Source organism: Podarcis pityusensis (assembly GCF_964106645.2).
Source record: "Podarcis pityusensis genome assembly, chromosome: 3".
Classification (NCBI taxonomy): Eukaryota; Metazoa; Chordata; class Lepidosauria; order Squamata; family Lacertidae; genus Podarcis; species Podarcis pityusensis.
In genome coordinates, this window is record NC_138026.1 from 85,005,517 (window position 1) to 85,020,421 (window position 14,905).

Here is a 14,905-nt window from a genome sequence, read left to right on the forward strand (position 1 = left end):
GGTACTCCCCAGCTCTGTGTGTCTAGCCAATTGAGTCTGGCTACCTTATTTTTATTGATTCTAGCTTTAATGCTAATGAAGATCACACTTTTATAACTGGATAAAGACACTTAACATTCCCCGTTGCAAGGAGTTCTGAGCCACCACAGTAGTTTACTATTGTCAATAAATTATTGCAAGTTCATAAATTCCATATTTTTTTTGTTAATGCGACTTTGCCCTGAAGATGTAGTTTCAAACATATGAAATAAGATGCAGGGGCACATAGGCCATAAAGCTATGTTAACTTTTGTTATAAATTATATAATAAGAATGTGTGGTCCCCCTCCCCAATTCTAATAAAGTGGCAGTGTTTTCTTACCAAGAAATGCATGATCTGAAAGCACTTCCTCCCTCAAAACCACCTTGGCGCATGAGCACCAATTTGGGAATCAGTTGGAACAAGGTTATTGGAATGGGTTAAATGAGGCAAACTGCATTGCTATATCAACCTTGTTACACATGATGGTGCACCTAGTTCTCATTGATTTCTGTTATTTGGCAATTTTGGAAACACTCTCGTTTCAGAAGAGGGAAGCTACCTTTCTGGATGTTCTGCTCTGCTATCCCAGCTGCCGTCCCCTGCCGTGACATTGCATCTGCATAGTCATGTGTCAACTTCGAAGTGTCTGTTTCACAGGGTGTTCACTGTGTATGAATGTGCTTACTGGAGACATGCAGCAGTGTATATAGAATTGATATTTTTGAGGGAAACTGTAGTGGATGAAGCAACTCTTAAGAAGACCATGCATTCAATCAAAGGCATCTCCCAGTTGACATGGGGATTATGCGTTTTAAGTGAAACACCATTGAAAATGCCTGCAAACACTCCATTCTGCCCCTGCCCCGTCCTCCCCCTTTTTTGGTGATGTTTTCAGGTCACTTCTGGGTTGGGGATGATGTGAACATGCACATTGGGCATGTCTAAAATGGTTGCTGCCTGTAGTAATTTGTTGGTAGAAAAAGCTCCTGGTCATATTTTTTTAAATACCACTCTCCTTATCACTTGTCTCTTGCTGTGGACAAGCCTATTCTTAAATGCTTTCCTGGTGCATCAAGTATTTTAAAGTCATGGGTATACACAAGGGACGGGGAATCTCTGGCCTTCCCATCATACTCAGCCGCCATGGGCAAGGTATAGTGGGTGTTGTTGGACTACACAGGTTAGCTATCTCTGGTTTGCACTGATATGCCCATGTGAAGCTTGCTTGTAGTGTATATATTTGTTTTTGACTGTTTCAAGGTGTTAACCATTCTGTCACGTACCTGGACTTTTCAGGGGAAAAGATGGAGGACAGAAATTGGAAAGACTTCATCTGTTACATATTTATGCATTCTGCACATCTCCTTTTTTTGGTTTAGGGGCATTCCATGTCAAGTGATCCAGTGACATTTACCTTACCATTTTATATTGCTTTCATTTTTCTGTTTCCTAAAAGTAGTATAAGAAAAGATCCCAGTAATTCAAAACTAAAAATACAAATCTCTTCAGAACTTCATGGGCTTTAAGATGCTATGGCACACGATGGACTTACTTTAAACTTTTAAGTTAAGTTACAAAATTTAATGTTTTGAAAAATTTTAAATAGTGATATAAAAAAATCAGTATGATTAAAGAATTAAAAAAAAAAACTATTTCATATTTTAAAGAGCTTCCTACAAAATTTCATCTTGGGATCTCAATGGGATCACATTAAAAACAAATACTTTGTGCATATATGTCTGCTTTATTGGGTTCTAATAAGGATAAATGGGTCTTGGGGGGAAATATGGTTTGAAGTCATGTTTATTCTCTTGTATCAGTTACTCCTTCCCTCCCAGGAGTGGAGGGAGACCTCTCTACCAATTGTATTTCTATGGTCTGAGTATCTCCCTGAGCAATGCAGCTCTGTAGACTAATCTCCTCCTTATGCTAATTAGCAAGGCTGCTGATCTTCCACAATATCCAACTAGTTACTAGGACATGGGTCTACTCTGAGCTATCCTTCACCTACGTGTGAAGCACGTAGACTATTCCAAATGCGCTGCATTATTATTTACAGCACTTTAAAACGTCAAATTAAAGGGAACTTTAATTTGCACTTTAATCGTGCAAGGTGGGGAACAAGCAGCTTACGTTTTCGCTTAATACTCCCCTGTATGTACCGTACTACAGTATTCATTGCGCGAGGTGCAGGCTCTGAGATGCTTCCCGCTCCCTCAACACACTCTTGCAGCCTCCCGCCACGAGGGGGCCCTGCGCCTCTCTGGGACTTCTTCTCGCCTCCCCATTGCGTCATTAGTTTGCGCCGCGCGCGAAGGAAGGGCCCTGTCCTAGTGCGGAGCTGCCGGGAAACGAAACTGAACTGTGGCGGAGAGGAGTTGGGGGGATCCGGCCTTCTTTCCTCTCTCTGTCTCTCGAGCCCAGGCGCGTGTCTGGAGGGGGCTGAGGCTCGGCCTTCGCGGTCTTCTCTGCCCTCATCTCCCGCTCCGGCCTAAGACAGAGCCTCCCCCTTCCCCTCGTGTGAGTGTAGCAAGGGCTCCCGGGAGGGTCGGGGAGAGCGAACGAGCCTCGGGGGGGGGGGGCGTTTTGCCCCTGCTTCTCTGCCCCCCGCCGCCCCTGTCACGCTGCTTTCCCGATTGTCTCCACTTGTTTGCAGCTCCCGAGAATACTCCAGGCTGCCGCCCCTGTCTGCCCCTCTCCGTCCCCAGTTCCTGCCTCTCCCCGTTATGTCTCAGCCTAGCCGAGACCTTCCCTCCTGAGGGCATCGCTTGATAGGTTTCTGTCTCTCCTGTGTCCGGATACTCCCTCGCTTCCCTTTTCATCTCCATCTCCCGGTTTCCCCCTTTTACCAAGGCTGAGATGCTAAGCATGTTTCCCAGGAAATAAGTTCTCTTTAGCTCATTTGGACTTACTTCTGGGTAAGCCTGCTTGAAGTCAGGTTGCAGCTCTCCACAGACTGTGGATTCTGCACAGAAACACACGCTCCTTTTAGCTTCCACCTGGAATCCCAACTTCTTCCCCTTACCTAAACCACCTCCATCCTTTGCTCTGGTGTTTTCCTCTGATTCTCTCCCCCCCCCCCCCAGCCTTCAGTCCTCTTTGCAAATTAGTGTTGTTTTGTTGTGGTGGTGGCTATATTAAGGCCATCTCTCCCACCCCCATTGGGTTTAGTAAATATAAATACACTAGCTGGCATCTGAATTAAAATATCATATTCCTAGTTGAGCACTTAATGGCTTCGTCATAGAAATGGGTTTTGTTATAAAACCAATCAACTGGATGAAATTGTGAAGAAACTATCTGTTACAATACTGTGCTTTACTTTCTGTTGGGTATTGAAGACTGTACATATTCAGAATAAAATTTGAGACTGTCCCCCAATGTATTGTGAGATCTTCTAGCATTGTGCAGTGTTCTTTTATATAATTCATTTATATTTCCAAGTTAATGTGACTCAGTGCTACTGTTCAGTAAAATCCCTCATTGCCCAGTGATGGATGGGCTCGAATCATATACCTACGTACCTTGAAGTAAGCCCCAGTGAACTGAATGGGATTTAAGTAGGCATGTATATGATTTGTGCTGTAAAATGTTGCCCATAGAAGAACTAAAATGAGAATCTTCCCGTTGATACTCCTGCTGTTTCTCGTGCTGATTGCAGGGAGATTGGAAGGGGATGGCTTCATCCTGGAAATTTTACTATGCCTATACAACTTTAAGCTTTCAGCTCTTATGTTTAACATTCAATTTACTCAGTTTTATGATTTGTACAAATGAACAATGTTGTGTTCACCACCGTTAATAAGCATAGCCACAGTTCTGTCCCTGTTGTTCCTCACTTGTCTCAAGAAAATTTGTACCACATAGTTGATGTTTCTTCTCCTAGTTTTAATGATCACAGGAGTGGTAAATTCAGTGGTGTGTTATTTAGCCCTATTATGCTGTGGTATCAGTGTATCTTCCATAACAAAAAATAATGCTTTTGATGTATTTATTAGCAACTACAGTACATTATTGCAATATATGAGAGCTCATATAAATAACATTATTTATAACCAGGTTTCTGAATGCTCTGGCATTAGAAACTGGTTCTTCACAAATTTGTTAACTCAGGACTACCTGCTAAACTGGTGGTATACTTTGGGCACCTTTTGTTATTTGTTTATGTACTGTGATAACTTAACAAGCTTAGGCTGCAGCCTCTTACCTAGAAGTAAGCTGGTGCTGACTCAGTAGAACCTTCTGAGTAGATATGTATAGGATTGCATGGTTACAGCTCCGTCCTATTCATGTTTACTTACAAATTTGCCCCTCTGAGTTCAAAGGAGCATGCTGTACAGTCATGTGCATGGTTATTTGGCAGCATCTCCCACTCTCTTAATAGGGCTTACTCACTAGCAAGTGTGGTTAGGATTGCAATCTTAAGATGCAGTTGTATGTCAGTAACCTGGAAGTAAGGCTCAATGAGAATAAACAATAGGATTGTGCTGTTTTTTCTCTTGTGTGTTTATCAGTGAAACCTGAATTAGAACTGTGTTCTACTGGGATGTGTGTCTGTATGATGAAAGTGGTGGAATGAAAACATGATATGAAAATGCCTATTCAGGTGTTTTCATTCTTTTTAAATTAATGGAGAGCAAATTGTTTGCTTTCCTGATTTCCCTCCTATTTTATATGAGCGGTCTTGAAAGTGCACAGAGGAAAGAGTTTTCTTCTTAAGAGAATGTTTCTATATAAGGACCTGAAAACCTGAATACTCCACTGCCTTAAAATTATGCCACACTTATGAATGTGTTTGAAACTATTCTGGCACAAGGTGAAAACCTTCTTGTTTACTATGACTTTTTCTGACTATTACCACCAGCCATTCTGGGGTTTTAAGAATATTTTTACTGTCCACCGGATTGCATTGTAATCATTTTGATTGTATTTGTATTGTATTTCTTGGTATTGTTGTACACCACCTTGTGATGCCCCTATAATAGGCAATATAGAAATATTTTAATAATTGAATATTTTGTTTCCTCCTTGCAGAGAAAATGAAGCGACGAGCAGAACCTGAATATAGCAGTCCCCTAAAGAGGCAGAAGAAAAGGATCGAAGAGTTGGGTCTGACCCTCAGCTCCACATCAGATGATGAAACACAACTTGGTAATCATGGAGCTCAAGGTAACTATAGAGGTAACATCACATGGGCCTGTCCACATCTAAACTTGGTTGTGCTGCAATCAACCTTTCATTGGACATAGAATGGAGTCATGGACTAACTGGTATCATTAGAACCCTGCTTGCTAATTTCCAGAGAAGAATAGTTAAACCATTGTGAGTACCATGTGAGGTCAGAGGCACTGGGGTACAAACAAGTCAGTGGAATTTTCATTTGTTATTGCAGTCTATAAAACAACTTTTCTGACTCAGCTCCATGACTGACGGCCATCCAACTTCTACTTAAAAACCTCCAACGAAGGAGAGTCCACCACCTCCTGAAGGAGTCCATTCTGCTTTCGAACAGAGCCAGTGTGGTGTAGTGGTTAAGAGAGGTGGACTCGTAATCTGGTGAACCGGGTTCGTGCCTCCGCTCCTCCACATGCAGCTGCTGGGTGACCTTGGGCCAGTCACACTTCTTTGAAGTCTCTCAGCCCCACTCACCTCACAGAGTGTTTGTTGTGGGGGAGGAAGGGAAAGGAGAACGTTAGCCGCTTTGAGACTCCCTAGGGTAGTGATAAAGCGGGATATCAAATCCAAACTCTTCTTCTTCTCTTACTGCTAGAAAGTTTTTCTTGCTGTTTAATTGGAATCTCCTTCCTTGTCACATGAAGCCAGTGCAACACTAAGGATTGTGTTTGAGGGATGTCTGCTTCCTACAGCACTTGGTGGCAGTTTAAAGAGATTTCCAGCAGTGAATTGAACTGTAAGGCTCAAGCGCCATAGTTTAGTGGTAGAGCAAATGCTTGACATGCAAACAGTGCCAGATTCATACCCCAGTATCTCCAGATAAGTCTGAAACCGTGGGGAGCTGTTGCCAGCCAGAGTAGACAGTACTGAGCTAGATAGATCTATGTTCTTCTCCATGAATAACTTGATTATGCTGTGGCATAGACTGAGCGTTTCTTTCCTTTGTTTGGTTTTCAGAGTCTTCCACCACAAGCAGCAGCGAATCTGACGGCGAGATCAGTGAGAGGCGGCCTGTCCTTGGCTCTTTCAGCAATAAGTTCAGCGCAGACTCCCTTGTACAGGGCACATCCTCCCGATACTCCATGTATAACAGCGTTTCCCAGAAGCTCATGGTAGGTCAGAGCACCCTTGCAAACATCCTGTGGAAACTGAATCGGGGGAAATAAGAGCACTGTCAGTGGGATCCACTTGGTAGGATTCCCTTTCCCAACTATATTGGAACATGTCTGGGCCAAATATGTGTTCAGAGTGCTCTTTCAGTTAGTTAGGAAAGCTGGAAGGCTGCATAGTCGCAGTCACGTTGCAAACTACATAATTTGCCTTTAAGTTTCAAGTTGTACCATTTATTTTTAGGAGCTTATTTCTGGCTGTAGTTGGTGGTGGAGAAACTTTTAAAATTTAGCCCAAAAAACTTTAAAGGACTATTTTGAAATAAATCTAAAAACTGATGTAGAAAAAAGAGTGATATGGGACGCAAGCAAAGCAGTGATGCGAGGATTTTTAATTCAACAAAATTCAGTAAAAAAGAGAAAGCAAAATGAGAAGAAGGATAAGATCTTGGAAAAGATAAAAGAAGGAGAGAAGAAATTGAGATCAAAACCAAAGTCCCAGGAGATTCTGAGAGAGATTAAGTTATACCAGACACAATATATGGAATTGATGAATCAAGAGATTGAATGGAAGATAAAACAAATGAGACAAAAGACTTTTGAATCAGCAGATAAATGTGGTAAGCTTCTGGCTTGGCAACTGAAGAAAAGACAGAAACTAAATACAGTTACAAGTCTAGAAGTGGATGGAAAGAATATTTCTAAACCTAACGAGATAAGAAACTGTTTTTTGAGTTATTTTAAAAAGTTATATTCACAAGGACCGCAGAAGGAAGAAGATATAGACGAATTCCTTAAAAAGTATGGACTACAAAAAATCTCCTACCAAAGTAAGGTGGATCTAAACCAGAGAATAACAGATCAAGAGATAGAGAGTGCCATTCAAAATATGCAATTGGGCAAATCTCCAGGACCAGATGGACTGACTTCCAGATACTATAAAGCTTTGAAGGAGTGGCTGGTACAACCATTAAAGGAAGTCTGTAATGAGATCTTGGAGGGGAAAAGGGCACCAGAATCGTGGAAAGAAGCGTATATTACACTCATACCAAAGACAGAGACTGAAAAGACTCAACTTAAGAACTACCGCCCAATATCATTACTTAATGTGGATTATAAAATTTTTGCAGACATTCTGGCAAAAAGATTGAAAAGAGTGTTGATGGAGAAGATTCATAAGGACCAAGCAGGCTTTCTCCCAAAAAGGCATTTATCAGATAATGTGAGGAACATAATAGACATTCTGGAATTATTAGAGGTGAATATAAACACTAAAGCAATTCTGATCTTTGTGGACGCGGAGAAAGCCTTTGACAATATTTCTTGGAGTTTTATGAAAAAGAATCTTCATGGGATGGGGGTAGGCCAAGGATTTGAGAATGGTATGGGTGCCATATACGCTGAACAAAAGGCTAAGTTGATTGTAAATAATGTGATAACTGAAGAATTTAAAATAGAAAAAGGGACACGACAGGGGTGCCCAATTTCCCCTTTACTTTTTATTTCTGTTCTGGAGGTGTTGCTTAATATGATTAGAGATGACCAGCAGGTTAAAGGTGTACAGGTCGGAGCCAAACATTACAAGTTAAGGGCCTTTGCAGATGATTTAGTACTTACTTTACAAGAGCCAGACACTAGTACAAAAAGGGTGTTGGAGCTAATTCAAGAATTTGGTCAGGTGGCCGGATTTAAATTGAACAAACAAAAGACTAAAGTTTTGGAAAAAAATTTGACAGTCATGGAAAGGGAGAAGTTCCAGAATGAAACAGGTTTGACAGTGGTAAAGAAGGTGAAATACCTAGGGGTCTATTTGACATCTAAGAATTCGAACTTGTATAAAGACAATTATGAAAAATGTTGGTCGGAAATTAAAAAAGATCTAGAAATATGGTCAAATCTGAGATTGTCAATGTTAGGCCGAATTGCAGCTATTAAGATGAATGTATTGCCTAGAATGTTATTTTTGTTCCAAACATTACAAATTCTGGACAAGATAGATTGTTTCAAGAGGTGGCAGAAGGATATCTCGAAATTTGTCTGGCAGGGCAAAAAGCCCAGAATAAAATTTAAAATACTGACGGATGCAAAAGAAAGAGGGGGGTTTGCCCTGCCGGACTTAAAACTGTATTATGAAGCAGCAGCATTTTGCTGGCTGAAAGAATGGATGCTCCTCGAGAATACAGATATCTTGGACTTAGAAGGTTTTAATAATACATTTGGTTGGCATGCATATCTATGGTATGATAAAATTAAGGTGCATAGGGCCTTTAAAAACCATATTGTCAGGAAAGCATTATATAACGTTTGGATAAGATATAAAGATTTGTTGGAAAGTAAAACCCCTAGATGGTTGTCACCTTTAGAGGCTACAGCGCTGAAAAAGCTCAATATGGAAGCTGAATGGCTAAAGTATTGGGAAATTTTGGAACAAGATGGAGATAAATTGAAGTTACAGAGCTATGAGAAATTGAAACCCAAGGTTCGAGATTGGCTCCATTATTATCAAATAATGGAGGTACATAAACAAGACAGGAAAATTGGATTCCAGGTGGAGAAATCAAAATTAGAAATTGAACTGTTAGAATCCAATACTAAGAATTTGTCAAAAATGTATAATCTGCTGCTGAAATGGAATACACAAGATGAAATAGTTAAATCAGCTATGATTAAGTGGGCACAGGACATTGGTCATAACATTATGTTTGCTGACTGGGAATGGTTGTGGAACACTGGTATAAAATTTACGGCATGTAATGCCTTAAAGGAAAATATTATGAAAATGATCTATAGGTGGTACATGACCCCAGTCAAGCTAGCAAAAATTTATCATTTGCCTGATAATAAGTGTTGGAAGTGTAAAGAAACGGAAGGTACTTTTTATCATCTTTGGTGGACGTGCCCGAAGATTAAGGCTTTCTGGGAAATGATATATAATGAAATGAAAAAGGTACTTAAATGCACTTTTCCTAAGAAACCAGAGGCCTTTCTCTTGGGCATTGTCGGCCAATTGGTGTCAAAGAAAGATAGAAATTTCTTTATGTATGCTACGACAGCAGCAAGAATACTCATCGCAAAGTATTGGAAGACAGAAGAATTACCCACCTTGGAAGAGTGGCAGATGAAGGTAATAGACTATATGACACTGGCTGAGATGACTGGCAGAATCCGTGAGCAGGGGAAAGAGACAGCGGAAGAAGATTGGAAGAAATTTAAAATTTACCTTAAGAACTATTATAAAATTGAGGAATGTTAAAATGTCGAGGTTTGGAGAAAGAAAAGGAGATTACAGTGACATAAGATTAAGTTGAAGAAAAGAATAAGAAAAAATATATTTGATAAAATTAATTAGAATTTGCTGAAATAAATTTTGGAAATTGGGATGTAGGAAGGGGAGGTTTGGGGGAGTCCGAGAAGAGAGGGACATGAAAAAAAGGTTATGAAATTTTACATGTTTGTATGTCTTTTTTTATTTGTTTGTATTGTTTAAAATTATTCTGTAAAACCAATAAAAATTCTTACAAAAAAAAAAAAAAAGAGAAACTTTTAAAATTTGAACGCATATCTGGTTCAAAATCAAGGAATGGTAATCTGTTTTGAGTAGCACTTCAAAGCCACCATGTATGCTGAAACATATATGCTTAGCACTCCATGTTGTACTTACCTGCCCCGTCATACTTGTTGTCCTTAAATGTCTCCTTACCTGCTCTTTGCAAGTTTCTGGAAAGAGGCATTTCAGGGAAAGGTATGAACCAAAGTTCAGTTTTCCTACATGCTAAGAATTTTAGAGAGGTGATTTCAGCACTCTTCTTTTGCTTTTAGTATTGCCATTTACAGCGTGAATTGGGACAGAGAAATCTGCATTATAAACCTTTTCACCCATGATTATTATATTTCCTTAGGAGCAAAAGCAAAACTTCAGTGCACCTATGTTCTCAGACTACATCCAAACGTTCATACTCTGTAGCCCCCTTCTTTTTATTTACTTCCTGCTATCAGAATTTCAGATGGACTCCTAGCGCAATGAATCTTTAAAATAAATTAGATTCAAATGGAATTCCTTGTTTGGAGCACTGGAGTCATGTTGCTGTTTGGTACCATGTGAGTTCCTGTGTGTGCATAGTTTAAAAAACTTTTTTGAAATATGGAATAGTTCATCCTAGGCAAGTGCGCACAACTTCAATGAAGTGTCATGCAGGTTTTAGAGCTGATCTTCCAAATATTGCAAAAAATGATCTTGCCTTTATAATAAAATGTTCCAATCTTCAGTATTTTAACAACAACAGCTTCAGCTGTATTGGACAGGTTGCAAAAATTGAACTTGGGACAACCTGTCCCTTAGTCTAGAACTGACATCTTTTTCCTGGTAATCTTGAACTGCTTCATAGCAGGCAGAAGCAGGTGAAGCTTTTCTTACCCTTGTGATTCAATGATATGGAAATCTCCACTTGTTGAATTTCAGTATGTCACACAGATATTAAAAGCACAGGAACCCTGCCAGGGAATAAGGTAGCAACCTTGCCTCTAGATTTATACAAGCATTATATTGGGGAGGAAATTCAGAACTCCAGTTGTCTGTGATGCAACTTTTCTGAGTGAAGTGCTCAGGCTTTATGAAAATAACTTGGCCCTCATCAGTATTGCCCTTGGCTCACAGAGGCCTGCCTGATTCTTATCTGTCAGTGAGCAGTTAATTAAATCCATCACAGAATTCAGTAATTACTTGCATGGTAGAGGGTTTGCTGTAAGCTGTACTAGAGCTACAGTTCTCAGTGTGAGGTGAGCTCTCCTAAAGAAATATGTGCAGTTGTTAGGAGATAAATGAGCCCCTCCAAGCTTATATTGTTTGTGTGTGATTATTTGTGTAGATTAGCTGAGGAATCAGTTCCTGATAGTTATATTACAAGAAACTGAGTGAGTGCTATATTCCTCTTTGTGTTTCTAGAAGTAAAGTTGTTTAAGCAGCTTCTTATTTCCCCAAGGAATGTCACAACTCTGGTTGAACATCCCTAGCTCATATATGTTTCTAAAAGAATAAATGCTGCCAAAGAAATAGTTGATCTACTTAATTACAAAATATTCTGCCCAAGGTAACAAACTATAGGTGAATCGTAACAATAAGAACCAGTACAAAATAAAATATCAGAAGTCAAAATGGTGGCCTGATCTGAAATATTTTCACTTGCTTCCTAAAAAGTTGCAAGGAAGAATTTAGGTGGGTCTCTCAAGGGAGGGAATTCCAGAGGGTGGCAGTGCTACAGTACGAAAATCCTGTCTCTCCAACAGTGTAACATTCCAGAGAGTTGAGCTACAAAGCTAGACCTCCCCTTCAGACCTTGGCTTTCTTTAATTGACAGTTGAGGAACTGGGGTTTGCAGTCTTTCAAACACAGGTTGGTACTGTTTTTCCTTCCTGACTTTAAATTATATCTGTAAGAGCACAGCAGGTGTTTAATAGTGTAAAGGAATTTAAAATTTATTTTCAATGAAAAAATATAACCAGCAAGATCTATAATTCTATTTGCTTTATTTCTATGGTTTTCAAATGTCTGTCTTCAAGGAACCTCTTCATAGCAGCTTGTCATGAATCTTCACATTTCTGCTATAGAATCCCTGTGCATAACAGAGGATCCTAGGATCACTCTGTGTTAATTGAGAGTGTAGCATAGAATGTACCCCAGTTCTCCTTCTACTTCCATCTTCTAGGTGTTTATGTGAGCTGTTTTACAGGGAAATCTGTTTGCCATTACTGATCTGTTTGTTGAAATAAATTAAAAAATTAAAATATTGTCCAGTAGCACCTTAGAGACCAACTAAGTTTGTTTTATTTATTTATTTTGACTGCGTCAGACCAACAAGGCTACCTACCTGATCTGTTTGTTGAGACAGTGGTTCTCAAACTTCCCCCACAATGGACCACAGGAAAATTACGAAGGGTCTTGGTGGACCACTTAATGATTTTTCTGCCTGTTTCAGCAATTGTAATGATGCTACATTCTCTTTAATCAAATCAAGATTAAACTTTTAAACCTCTAGTCTTCTCCACTCCTTTCAAATGCCTCCCCCCAATCACTTCCAGTCCATCCCACTCACCTTAGAACCTGGCCGTCGACCTGCTCTTCACAGGCATGCTACAGACCACCTGAAGGAAGTGGACAGACCACTGTTTGGCAACCTCTGCTTTAAGTTGTACCTGATAAGCTTTCAAGGAACCCCAGAGTTCCCTGGAACACAAGTTTGAAAATCCTACTGTTGGCTAAAGGGTTGTGGCTAACTGAATCCCATCTGTTTACTGTTGTGAGGTTCACATGAACTGCTTTGGGCTTCTGACATGTGTGAGAGAGACCATGATCACAACTGCAGTCTTATTACAGACTTTTCTGTCCAAAGAGCACAGAGTACTTACAGGTTGATAAACTTGATAAATGACAAATAGCTATTGAGTTCTTCACAGGTTACTCATTTGTAGCAAGGCAGTTCATTTTTGTTGTTGTGTTTACATGTTTCATTCTGTTGATCTAGCTTCATCCTAATTAAGTTGAACACACTTGAAGGAGAGTCCAGAAGTCTTCTGAGAGATTCATTAAGTGCACTCAATACTTTTTAATCACAGGAGCCTAAGATGGCCTGATTTATTTATTTATTCTGCTAGTCCTCAGCCTAAGCACAGAAGGTAGTGCATAAATTTGTTGTTAGACGTTACTAAGGAGCTTATTCTGCATTGGCTTGCAGGCCAAAATGGGTTTTCGAGAAGGTGAAGGTCTTGGAAAATATGGCCAGGGGAGACAAGAGATTGTTGAGGCCTCCAAACAGAAAGGAAGACGAGGTCTGGGGCTGACTCTGAAAGGATTTGACGGAGAAGTCAACATCAACTGGCAGGATGAGCCAGAGGTAATTATGTGCACATTTTGTTCCTTCCACATGTTTTTTGTGCTTTCCACTTATCTGTTAGGCATTGTGGAGAGGTCTTTTGGCCACTGACTCAGGTGAAGTTCGTGGCAAAGTAACCCTTGGTTTGAAGGCAAATGGTGCTAACCTTTGGGAGGAACTCAGCCTTTTGCTCTTCTGATCGTTCCATCAGCACAATAATTTTAGCTTGCCAGATGGAATTATTACCCCCTCTCTTCCCCCGGCGTCAACCCCACCCTGCCCCCCAGAGCCCAGAGTGGGGGGAGAGAGAGGGGAGAAAGCCCTGATGTACAAGTGGAAGTCCTTATGTCTGGTAATCTATTTCAACTTTCTTATTCTTATTTGCCAAATCAACATTTTGCCTGCCCATGTGTTATGAAAACACTATGGTTCTCTTAAAGACATTATTTGAATTTCAGCCTTAAAAGATTGTGTTGAGCTTCTGGTTTACTTCCAGATATTAAGGGAGTTAAATTTTGCTGCAGCATACACAGTCTTCTTTTTTACTGATCTTTTCTTATGTTCACAGGCTAGCGCTTATGAGCAAGTGGACTGGTTCCCAGAATGTACCACTGAAATTCCAGATGCTGAGGAAATGAAGGATTGGATGACTATAGGCAAGGTATGAAGCATGGGGAAGAGAGTTAAGGGCTACGCCAATTAAGAATTCAGAGAGGCTGGGTACCAAGTCCAGAGGTGCCATTCTGCATGCAAGAGTGTAATGCAGTTTGAGCGATGCCCTTTCCCTGACACAAACACATTAAGACCGGGTCAGAATAACCAAAATATTGAGTAAACATTTTAAAATATAATTAATATTAGGGAAGCCAACTGAAGTAAAAAAATACATTTAATAAATGCCAATGAAAATATAATTAGATGATTTTGACTTTCTCAATATTTTTTATTAAAATTACAGATGAGCTCCAAACATTTTATTTTAGTGCTTGGTCCACAATGAACTCCTATATAATTGAATTTCTATTTACAATTTATTTATTGCATTTTTGTTTTGTCCTCCTCCAAAGAGTTGAGGGTGGGGTATATGGTTCCTCTTCTATTTTATTCTCATGTTGACCCTGTCAGGTAGTGTTAGACTTAAGAGAAAGTGACTGCCCATGTTCACCCAATGTTTTGGCTAACATTCACTTCCGAACTATAATAGTTTGTATAAGAATTTACTACTTATACCCCGTTCATCTGACTGGGTTGCCCCAGCCACTCTGGGAGGCTTTCAACAGAATATAAAGAACACACAATACGTTGGACATTCAAATCTTCCTGATACAGGGCTGCCTTCAGATGTCTACAGAATGTCATATTGTTGTTTATCTCTAATAATAATAATTTATTACTTGACCAACAACAACCATCTCTTGAGAAGGACCTTTGAACAGTCCAGCTCTTCCATTTTCTGTACTAAAAATGTTTTGCTGGGTGATGTGGGCCTGGGTCCTAGATTGGTATGTTTACACTCATTATCTTGCTGAGCTCTGTGTTCTCAACCTGAGTCCATACTTCCATGTGAAGGGAGCAAATTAACATACTTGGGTATTCGAGGGCTACTCCCTCTGTTCTTCAGTATCAGATTGCAGTGCGAATAAGCTTCATCCTTGTAATTGCTGCATTTGTGAGAGCTTGAGTACCTTGACAAGCTGTTTAATCACAACAGCAGGAAGCCGCATTTTCTGTTG

General features: G+C 40.0%; 1 protein-coding gene across 1 annotated transcript in view; it reads left to right on the forward strand.

Annotated features, from left to right (window-relative positions):
• The first annotated feature begins 2,357 nt into the window (after positions 1–2,357).
• The window catches only part of CMTR1 (cap methyltransferase 1), a 40,864-nt gene continuing 28,316 nt past the window's right edge, over positions 2,358–14,905 (forward strand). The window contains exons 1-5 of the mRNA XM_081000131.1: positions 2,358–2,542; positions 5,057–5,191; positions 6,155–6,309; positions 13,035–13,193; positions 13,741–13,833. Coding sequence (XP_080856257.1) covers positions 5,062–5,191; positions 6,155–6,309; positions 13,035–13,193; positions 13,741–13,833 — 537 coding nt within the window. The 5' untranslated portion in view covers positions 2,358–2,542; positions 5,057–5,061. The remainder of the gene's footprint in view (positions 2,543–5,056; positions 5,192–6,154; positions 6,310–13,034; positions 13,194–13,740; positions 13,834–14,905) is intronic.